We start from the raw sequence: 10934 nt of genomic DNA, 5'->3' as shown, positions 1-10934 counted from the left end.
GGAGAAGCAGGCTCCATGCAGGGAGCCCGACGTGGGACTCGATCCCGGGTCTCCAGGATCACACCCCGGGGTGAAGGCAGCACTAAACCGCTGAGACCCCCCACCCCCGGGCTGCCCATTAGCAAATGTATTTAATGGTGAAACATCGGGATCACCACTTATATCAGTTTTTGCCACAATAACAATGTATAACAATCACACTAAAGTCTTAATGGCATACAGAAAAAGCATTTCCTCCTCACACATGGGCAGGCTAACCAGGCAGCCTGCTGATCTCAGCTGGCCTTAAATCCGGGTCCTGGGTGGAGTTCCTTTCAGCTCCACGTGGCTTACTCCTCTGGGACCAGTGGGCGACCTGAGGCATGCTCTTGGTGCAGCAGAAGCACAAGAAGAAGCCCAATGGCTCACAGGTATTTCAGGCCTTTGCTCGCATCATGTCCACATTCCCTCCGTCATATAGCAAGTCTCGTGGTCAAGCCCAACATCAACGGAACAAGGAAATGTACTCTATCCGGAAGGCCTAAGGGGTGAACATTTGATGAATAATCCAAGTTGTCACAGCATGTCTATTCAAAATTGTGTTAGAGGTCCTAGCCAGAGCAGTAAAGCAAGTGGGTGGAAAGAAAAGTTATTATTCATAAATGCTATAAATGTGTATATAGGAAACCCAAGAGAATTAACCTGATATCGAGCGTAGATGAGGAACTTTTGACCAATTATCAAGGCTGATCATTTATCAAGGATGAGGGATTCTGGATAAGTATTTAGCCCGATCCTTGCTAAAATTGGGCTCTTGAAGACATGCCTAAGAAGCATTTAGTAGAAAAAGGCAGCTCAGAGGAGCCTGACTACAGTTTGATCAAGGGGAAGCACCTTGTCACTATTGCCTGTTGCCTGACAGCCAAGAAACGATCTTTAATGTTTTCTTCCCTATTGACAGAAGCGTGCTCCTCTGAGGTTGTGGTTAGCTTTCGTTTGGATTCCCCCAGAATCAGACCTTGCAACAGGGGATCCCAGGAAACACTGCGAAGGGAGTGGGGAACCGAGAGAGGGAAGTCATCCCATAGAGGGTTTTTGTGTTAAGTCAACTGGACTTTGAGTCCTTGGGTGAGGGTGAGGGGACTGAAGTATTCACAGACAAACTCCCATCAGTTACTGGGTAAGGGCCGCTCCCGGGGTGTGTTATTTCCCTGGTCCTCTAGCACGGCACGCACAGGCACACAGATGGCTCGGGGGCCAGAAGAAGACCCTATGGAGATGCCGATGGGACAACAGGAGGTCAGGCCCCCCGGCGCTAGAGGGGTGAGATCAAGGTGAGAGACGAGAGATGCTGCAGCCATCTGCTACGAGATGCTTCTACAGGTGAAAATAGGGGAAATAAGCACCAGGAAAACCTCATAATGTCAAGGAGAAAAAACACAGCAGTAGACACAGTGTGGGGCTGATTAAAGCAGAGCTGCCTGACAACCCGGGGCCTCCGGGCCCTTTTGGCTTGTTCTTCCTTTCTAGTCTCTTGTTTATTCTTTCCCTGTCTCTCCTTTCCCCAGTTTGTGGGCCCCGAGAAAAAAGATTACGGCACGTGTTAATGATAAATTTAGCTTTGCTGGGAAGATGCCGTGAAGATTCATTTTTATCTCACTAGAAATCTCAGACTGTTCTTCTATCTAACCAAAGGTGCCTTCTGGCTCAAAAATTCTGTTAATTCTGGGGCAGGTATTACGATTCTAATAATGATATGCCCAAGTGATTACAGCGTCTTGGAAGTTGCTATAGATGCCATAAAATATAGACTCCAAAAATTAAAAATCTGTACCAATTACATGTAAAGTCAGTTTATGCTTATTGATTCTAAAGACCTTTCCACTTGCTATGGGGCGGTTTCGTCATCTAGGGGAACCGCACGTTTTATATATATAGATATATAGATAGATATAGATATAGATCCACAATGGCAAACGTTCAAAGGTATTAGCAGTACTTTATTGAATATATTAATGGACAACTGGGTTAATAAGTTAAAAGGAAACAGCAGCATTTTCCTTGATAACCGTTCATCTTTAAGTATTTATCAACATAAAAGGCACCACTCGGTTTTCCAGTTCTGTCAACCTGAATTAGAGTTAACATATGTAACATCTCTTCATATTCAATCGTAAGACTCCCCCCCTCTCAAAACAGCCAATCAAATGCAGCCATCTGTTTGCACACTGCATGTGTCGGGGTGCACGCTGAGCCTTTTGCTTTCTCCCTCCTAAAACACTGAGAATAAAAGGCACGAGAAACAAATACTGAGTTTTGTTTCAAAAGCCCAAAACTCTCTATCAGAACTCCTTTATCTTCTTAGGGAGAAGTAAAGGGAAGAGGTATTTTTGTTTTGTTTTGTTGTTTTTTTTGTTGTTGTTGTTGGGTGTTTTTGTTTGTTTTTGTTTTTTTTTTGGTTTTCAGTTGTCTGGTCTGCAGATTCTCACTGGTGTGGTACAGCCTTTTCCTGAAGATGATTATGTGGCACAGTCCACGGTCCGCCCTGACTTCATCAGTTCTCGCTTCAGCTGTTCAAAGCACACAAACATAATGACGTTCCAGGATCCGAGTCGCAAGAAGGAAGGTACAAATCTAGAAAAGTGCATGTCGTCATTGTCTGTTAGAATTCTTAAAGTTATTATTGCACCGACAGCTTATGTTTCCCGTTGCACCACTCTTCTCAAATAAAGGCACTTAGAGCCTATTCTTATGATATATGAACCTATTCTTATGCCTGTGATAATGTCTCATCTGGCTGTCTAATACTGCTTCAAAAACAAAATCCGGTGGCACCTGGGGGACTCAGTGGTTGTCGGCTCAGGGCCTGACCCCGGGGTCCTGGGATCGAGTCCCACGTCGGGCTCCCTGCATGGAGCCTGCTTCTGCCTCTGCCTGTGTCTCTGCCTCTTTCTGTGTGTCTCTCATGAATAAATAAATCAAATCTTAAAAAAAAAAAAAAACCCAGATGATCACATCTACCCAAATACATAAACAGCCTGCTTTTCCAACAAACCAAAGCACATGTCCCTTTTGAAGGGGCATTTCCCAATACCTTTTTTGAGGAGCGGGGAAATTTTTGCTTTCTTTTGCTCTGCTTTCTGAATGAGAGGTAGGAGACCATTGAAAGAAGAAGAGGAGAAAGTGGACCAAATGGTTAACGGTTAATAACTGAGATGCCCATTCTAAATTAATTTTATAATGTATTTCATTTGTGTTAATGTCTCATTAGCGCTGATTATGATGAATTGAGAACCTTGTGTATAATATGTATGGTGCATTTATGCTTATTTTGTAAAGTTTGAGGCATTGCCTTACGATTTTAAAGGGTTATAGAGGTTGCTATGTTATCCTAGTTTAATCCTTATAGAGTACATATGTAAATTAATTCATTCTGCATTTTTTTAGGAAGGTAGTATCCAATAAATGACTGCTTAATGGAAAATGTGGTCTACTACACAATACTAGTTTCTCTTTTTTTAAGATTTTATTTATTCATGAGAGAGAGAATAAATAAAATCTTTTAAAAAAGGATACATGAATAAATAAATAAAATCTTTTAAAAAAGGATACATGCACCCCTATGCTTATAGCAGCATTATTTACAATAGCCAAAATATGGAAGCAGTGCAAGTGTCCGCTGATTGATGAAGATACACACTCACACACACACATTCACACACACACACGCAAGAATGTATTATTCAGCCATAAAAAAAATGAAACCTTGCCAGTTGCAATGATGCAGATAGAGCTAGAGAGTATTATGCTAAATGAAGTAAGTCAAAGAAGACAAATACCATATGATTTGACTCATATGTGGAATTTAAGAAACAAACAAGCAAAGAAGAATAATAAGAGAGAAACAGACAAATCAAGAAACAGACAACTACAGAGAATAAACTGATGGTTACCAGAGGGGAGGGGAGTGGAAGGATGGGAGAAATGGGCGATGGGGATTAAGGAGGGCACTTGTTGTGATGAGCACTGGGTGATATACGGAAGTGTGGAATCACTGTAGTGCACACCTGAAACTAATATAACACTGAAATCAACTAACTGGAATTAAAATAAAAACTTTAAAAAATTTTAATAGTGAAAAATCACATCTTGTTTTCTTGTAGCCCTCTATTATGCTTTCCCTTCCTTTTAGAATTCCCTAGCCCTGAGAAGGCAAAATGCTGTCCACATTCCCAGTAGGTTGGGACCAAGCGAAAGGTCACTGAATTTAAGTGAGTCTCTGATCAAGGTTGAGAAAATTTTAATATTATAGTTTCTAATTTTCTGGCCCAGTGGAATTGGTGAATTGGAGACGGTTATGGCAAAAAATAGTAAGTATAAGCATAGACTAAGGCTGGTCAACTACTCAGACAAGGCACACAGATACCCCAAAGACGGCATCATAGAGAGAGAAGACCATATCCTACCCTTTGAAAAAAGCCAATGGTCCTTCCTTGGTGAGCATTGTCATTGCACAGTTGGGCACACTTGTGTACTGTTCTGGTACAGAATTAACAAATCTGGTTTTTACCACATCCACCGGAGAGGAGAGAACGGTTGTGCAAAATCCAGCAACAAGAGCTGATAGGAAGTGGCAGGGTAGGTCGTCTAAAACGGATCAATGAAACAGGTTAGCATCAGACTTTTGGAAGAAGCCTCTAGCTTTTATTTATCTGTTAGATCTTTGTAAACGTGATGATATCGGGAGACCAGTGTGGATGTCTTCTAAGCAAAAAAAATACGGGGCACCCGGGAGGCTCAGTGGTTGAGCGCCTGCCTTGGGCTCAGGGCGTCATCCCGTGGTCCCGGGATCGAGTTCCACATCGGGCTCTCTGCAGGGAGTCTGCTTCTCCCTCTGCCTGTGTCTCTGCCTCTCTCTCTGTGTCTCTCATGGATAAATAAATAAAAACTTTTAAAATTAATTAATTAATTAATTACAATAAGGAAGGTTCTACTTATTGTTACCAAAAAAGATGACAAACAGTACATGGCACAGTGGATTATGTTTTAAGAAAATCATCTGTCAGTCTTCTCTGTGCCCTTTGGGAATGGCATAACGCCTGATACATAGGCATCACAAATACTTTTTTATGGAATTAAAGTCATTTTTATGGAATTAAAGTCATTGTCCAAGGAGCATTTCAATGTCTCGAGAACCTGTTAGAATATCTCAGGGACCTAACCAATGCTACTACTTTTTGGATGAAAACACTGCTGAGCTCCTTACACAACCAGCCCATTTGGATACAGTGTGGGATGGACTCACCCCGAGTCACGCTGTATAAAGAATAACATGCTCATGAAAGTCCCATATATTAGTATTAAATGAGAATTATGCTGATGTAAGAATTACAGTTAAACTTTTTGTCGCAAAAAAATTTTTTTGTTGTTGCAGCAAAACTCCTAACACTTAGTGTTGTGGGTTTGTTTGGTTGGTTTTTTTTGCTTCCAAGTTGTATCTAGCACTCAAAACCACTTAATCTTTTAACTGTTACAATTCAGGGATTCAGTACAATGTGGCCAGAGAAGCTCCAAGATGAAATTGTAAACGTGCAGACCAACGGGTTTTCCATACATAATAATGGGACGTTACCTGCTAGTAGGTGGTTTCTCACAAGGGCCTCCTTCATTAGGTCATACGTGACTAGCTCCGTACAATTGATGATGACATTTCTCATCAGGTTGGGAGTCGTCCCTGGAAAACAGAGAATGTTTAATAGCTCCGTTATGTGATAAGCTGCTCCCAGGACGTACGTGTTTTAATAACGACGAACCTCCCCCTGAAGCCGCGTACCTTTCCACAGGCCCGTCAGGCCCTCGGTGGTGGCGATGACTCTGTAGGCGTTGTAGGTGCCGGTGTACCGCGGCCTGCGGCCGTGCAGGTGGCTCTGTGCTTGAAGCCGCACCTTCACGACCTCAGTGGGTTGCCCTATGATCACTGCTGCTCCTCCCGTCATTACACCAGCGGAGATCCTGCTTCCTAAACTAGCTGTCGCTACCCAGAGAGAAAAGATTTTTACCAAGCAAAAGTGAAAAAAATATATCTATGACAAGACCCAGGATACAATTCTACGCCTTTTTAATTCTGGTGGTTCTATTTTTGTACATTTATATCTTGTCTATTTCCCTAATGCTCGAGCGTGTGATGATCACGTGCCAGGTATGCACGAAATCACTTTAGGGCTAGAAACTTCAAAGTTGATTAGAATGTTTTAAACAGTAAAAACTTGCAAGGACAAAGAAAACACAATGCCGGTCTAAACAGTGCTTAGTTCTTTCCTATGTTTAGCTCTTTTTTTCAGTATTTTCCAATTGGGACGAGGGACTCGTGGTCGCCAATGATGCTTAGCCTTCCTCTCACCGATGGTAATGTTAATTATCAGACTTAGGGGTTTTAGGAGAATCCCAAGTGGACAAACTGCCTTCGTATGGGATGTCAAGCGGTATGAGGCTACAACAGGTTACAAAAGGAAGAAAAATTCAAAAAAAGAGTGAAGAAAGTGGTTTCGATTTGAAAATTTGAAAAATGAGTTTAGGGTACTCAAGACAGATGATATCTAATAAACCATAAATAGTCTTGGAGCCTCCGTCCCCCATGCTCATTCCTATCATTAAAGTAGGGATCAAGAACATCTACCCATCAAGGACTTTCTCAGTCTGTCTGTTTCCTAATCTGTAAAATAGAGATAATATCTATCTCATAGAGTCATTGTGTGAGTTAATATCAATAAAGCACTTAACATACTGTCCTGCATCTGGAAAGTACAGAAATCCTTTTCCTAACCTTATGATCGTACGCTTTTCTCATCATGCTTGTCCAGGAGCTGAGCATACACCAGATCATCATCTTTTACTTGGCAAGGTCATGATGACCACGCCCTTCACTCTGGGCCCACATTTATGATCTTACTCTGATGCACTCCTCCTGGCCCCAGTCCCCTTCTCATTTCCCCCCATCCAGCCCCTTGAGAGAGAGGCCATACTTCCTGTCTTCACTTCTGATGCCCATTTCCTCCTCCATCCTCCACAATCCAGCTTCAACTCGGCTACCGCCCCTTGGATGTTCTTGCGGAGGAGACCCCCGGGCTCCTACTGTCAGGCACTTCAGTCACATTTCAGTCCTTTCCCCCCTGGATCTCTCTGCTCTGTTGGGACCATCTCTGGATGGTTCCTCCTGTAGCTCCCTGCAGTCCGGCCCAGACATTTCTCCCAAGCTTATGTGTTGCCTGGACATTACTTGTTGACACATGTTCAAGTGAATTTCTTACCTTCCCCCCAAGCCGGTGTCCATATTCCCTCCCCCCACGACTGGTACCTTTAGAACCTCAGAGGCCATCTTCCCTTTCAGCCCCTCCCTTACACCTGCCAGTTGCCTCCTAGCAAGTTCAGCCAGGTGCCCTTCCTACACCTGATTTCTCTCCTCCTCCTCTACTGCCATTGCCTTAGCCTACCCTGATCGTTTTGCACTTTCTAACTTACCTCCCTCTTGCCTTTTTTCTACGTATCCTCTAGATACTGCCGCCAAAGTAATCTTTCAAATATATGAAATGGTTCGTGCCACTTTCCTGCTTAACATTTTTCAATGACTTCCCATCACTGTGAGGACAAAATCTACACTTCTAAGCATTGTCTGCAAGGGACCTTGTGCTCTGGCTCCTTCCTGCCTGAAAGACCCAGAGTCTTTGTACGTGACCTTCGCTCTGCTTGGAAGTGCTTCCCTCACTAGTCCACCTTATTACGCCTCCTGGTCCTTCAAGGTTCAAGTCAGACACCAACTGCCCCCAAGACTAGATAAAACAGTCCTCTTTCATGTCCCAACATCCTGTAATTCTAACAGAGCATGAGTCATAGTCCGTGGCGATCTATTAACCCATTCGCAGCCCATAGCTCTTGCCGGGGCAGACACCCCTGATCTATGCGTCTAACAGAGTCTCTGGCACACGGCAGCTCAAAAAAGCTGACGAAATGCACGGAATAGGCATAACGAAGAATATTGCCAAGATATGTCCTATTGATTTAGTACCTGAAGTGCCCGCTCAACAACTGGTTAGAACAATCAGTTGTGAGGAAAACGACCAGAATGGGCAGCTGTACATCCTTTGGGAGTCTTCTCATGCTACATCTACAAATAGGACAATTCGATCGGTATTGAGCGGTATTGATCTCAAAACATCTAGACTTTACTTTGAAACTATTTGTGTAGAGTAAAAACTCAAGGTAATGTTTGTATGACTAATACTTATACCTTGCCCCATAAAGTCATGTTATCCTAAGGTTACTTAAAAAAATAATAATAAGGGATCCCTGGGTGGCGCAGCGGTTTGGCGCCTGCCTTTGGCCCAGGGCGCGATCCTGGAGACCCGGGATCGAATCCCACGTCGGGCTCCCGGTGCATGGAGCCTGCTTCTCCCTCCGCCTGTGTCTCTGCCTTTCTCTCTCTCTCTCTCTGTGACTATCATAAATAAAAAAAAAGAAAAAAAATAATAATAAGGACAGACTGCCACAGACAGCACCTCATTTGGATGTGTCTGGAGCCCCGGAAGGTTGGCTCCCTACATTCTCCTACAAGTGGGCCTCAGGAGCTTGTCCGCAGCTTCTAGCAGGGGGTGCAGCTACTCTATACCCTCGGCCAGAGAATGGTCCTCCTCTCTCGGGGAAGGCCGCCGCCCCTGACAGAGCGTGCAGCTTTGGGATGGACACACACGGAGCGGTGTGGGAGGAACGGGACACCCATCTAGGTGGCCACATCAGTCAGAGCAACCCTGGCAACCAATGGGGTCACCCATGTTGCAGCCAGATCACCTTCACATCCACCCTAAGGTCACTTCAAGCAGGAATGATGGAATATGCCCAGGTAGTCACTTAACAGTCGTTTTGTCATCGCCTGTCTTCTCTCTGGATTGTCTGCTCTTGGCTGGGTGGGTGGTCTTGATGCTACTTGACTTTTCTCATCGTTTCCCTTCCTGCCTCTGGGGCTAACACTTTGTATCTCACAAAGTGACTGACCGACGCACGGAATCGCACGCACACTGCGGGGCCCAGGCCACGGCTCTGGTTAGGAGGCCGAGCTTAGCTGCCAGACTGCCTGGGTTTGAGCTGGTGCTCTGCCCCTTTCCAACTGTGTGAGCTTGGGCAAGTCCTAAAAAAATTTAAAAAAAAGCTGTGCCTCGGTTTCCCCATTTGTTAAAAGATACAGATAATGGCATCTTTCCAGGGGGTGATGGAGCTGAAGCTCTTAGAATAGCGTCCAGGACATAGGAGGCCCTCGAGTGCCCACTAAACGGGCAGGAATTCTGGGCACACCGTGCACCCAAGAACTAGTAACTTTCTTTTCTTGGATTTGTGACATGCTGGGCAGATGCATGCATGGGAGATGCATCTCCTGGGAGACTGTGCTGCTGGGGAGCTCGGGGTCAAACACTGTTTTGCAGCCTCCCCCCGCTCTCCAGGTGTCCAACTGGGCCTCAAACTTTCCACGAGTCCCCGGGTGACCGCTGCACCTACAGATCTGCCCCAGAAGTGGATGTCGCGCTCCCTTCCCACCGGGAGCAGTGGGTGCCGCTGGGGTGGGCAGCCCTCTGGCCCCGCCCCAAGGCCCCGCTCACCTCCCTGGCCCGGGCTGAGCCACTCCAGGACGCTGTCGTACAGGCCGATGCGGAGGGACGCGAAGCCCACCTGCCTCTGGAGGCCCGCGGGCAGCCCGCTGTACAGCTTCCGCAGCCCCTCGGTCCTGGCCAGGGCGGCCACCGTGCCCAGGGCGCCGCGGTACCTGGGGGCCCGGGGGGGCTGGCCCTGGCCCTCCCCTTGGATCTGGAGAGGAGAGGAGAGGCGCGGGTCAGAGGCCTGGGGATGGGGGGGGGGGGGCGGGCGCTGCCCCGCGGAGCCCCAGGCCAGGGCTTCCGCCCCGGAGCCCCCCCCCCGCGTCCCCGGCCCCCGCGTCCTGCTGCTGCGGGCCCTGCCCCGGGGCGCCCCCGCCGAGCCGAGCCGAGCCGAGCCCACCGGGGCCGCCGGGCCGCTACCTGCAGCCGCACTTTGGCGGTGTCGAGCGGGAAGGTGAGCAGGTCCGCCAGGCAGGCCGCCCCCGCCGCCGCGGCGATCCGGACGCTCAGGGTCGGGGCCGCGTCGCAGCCCGGGGCCCGCAGCATCTCCGCCCGCCGCGCGGCGCCAGAGCACCCGGACCGGACGGGGCGGCCGCGCTTAAGAGGGGCGGGTCGGGGCGGCCCCGCGGGAGGGGCGGGGGGGGGGCGCTGGAGGGGGAGGGGGGAGGGGAGGGAGCCGGCGGGGGGGGGCCTGGGGGGCTGGAGGGGGAGGGGGAGGGGAGGGAGCCGGCGGGGGGGGCCTGGGGGGGCTGGAGGGGGGAGGGGGAGGGGAGGGAGCCGGCGGGGGGGGCCTGGGGGGCTGGAGGGGGAGGGGGAGGGGAGGGAGCCGGCGGGGGGGCCTGGGGGGCTGGAGGGGGAGGGGGAGGGGAGGGAGCCGGCGGGGGGGGGCCTGGGGGGCTGGAGGGGGAGGGGGAGGGGAGGGAGCCGGCGGGGGGGGCCTGGGGGGGCTGGAGGGGGAGGGGGAGGGGAGGGAGCCGGCGGGGGGGGCCTGGGGGGCTGGAGGGGGAGGGGGAGGGGAGGGAGCCGGCGGGGGGGCCTGGGGGGCTGGAGGGGGAGGGGGAGGGGAGGGAGCCGGCGGGGGGGGGCCTGGGGGGGCTGGAGGGGGAGGGGGAGGGGAGGGAGCCGGCGGGGGGGGCCTGGGGGGGCTGGAGGGGGAGGGGGAGGGGAGGGAGCCGGCGGGGGGGGCCTGGGGGGCTGGAGGGGGAGGGGGAGGGGAGGGAGCCGGCGGGGGGGCCTGGGGGGCTGGAGGGGGAGGGGGAGGGGAGGGAGCCGGCGGGGGGGGGCCTGGGGGGCTGGAGGGGGAGGGGGAGGGGAGGG

The 10934-nt window shown here is 49.4% G+C and overlaps 1 protein-coding gene across 2 annotated transcripts; it reads right to left on the bottom strand.

Annotated features, from left to right (window-relative positions):
• Positions 1–2376: 2376 nt before the first annotated feature.
• Positions 2377–10208, bottom strand: UCP1 (uncoupling protein 1). Of its 2 annotated transcripts, none has more exons than XM_072755195.1 (6): positions 10038–10208; positions 9624–9828; positions 5813–6013; positions 5612–5713; positions 4446–4626; positions 2377–2613 (listed from the first exon to the last, which is right to left on the bottom strand). In XM_072755195.1, the coding sequence occupies exons 1-6, from the start codon at positions 10161–10163 to the stop codon at positions 2499–2501; spliced, it is 930 nt and encodes a 309-aa protein (XP_072611296.1). In that variant the 5' UTR covers positions 10164–10208; the 3' UTR covers positions 2377–2498. The 2 variants fall into 2 exon arrangements, with proteins under 2 accessions (XP_072611296.1, XP_072611297.1); XM_072755196.1 differs by having other exon boundaries at positions 5813–6007.
• Between the last annotated feature and the right edge of the window lie 726 nt (positions 10209–10934).

This window comes from Vulpes vulpes, chromosome 4 (genome assembly GCF_048418805.1).
Source record: "Vulpes vulpes isolate BD-2025 chromosome 4, VulVul3, whole genome shotgun sequence".
Classification (NCBI taxonomy): Eukaryota; Metazoa; Chordata; class Mammalia; order Carnivora; family Canidae; genus Vulpes; species Vulpes vulpes.
Note: the sequence above shows the minus strand (reverse complement) of the source record. Positions and strands in the feature narration are given on the sequence as shown.

Excerpts from the sequence above, each read along its gene's own strand:
- UCP1 (XM_072755195.1), bottom strand. The coding sequence starts at position 10,163 with ATGCTGCGGGCCCCGGGCTGCGACGCGGCCCCGACCCTGAGCGTCCGG. Across the intron at positions 6,014-9,623 it reads GCTCAGCCCGGGCCAGGGAG|CGACAGCTAGTTTAGGAAGC; the intron begins GTGAGCGGGGCC and ends CTCTCTGGGTAG. Across the intron at positions 2,614-4,445 it reads CCATTGGCTTTTTTCAAAGG|ATTTGTACCTTCCTTCTTGC; the intron begins GTAGGATATGGT and ends GCACTTTTCTAG.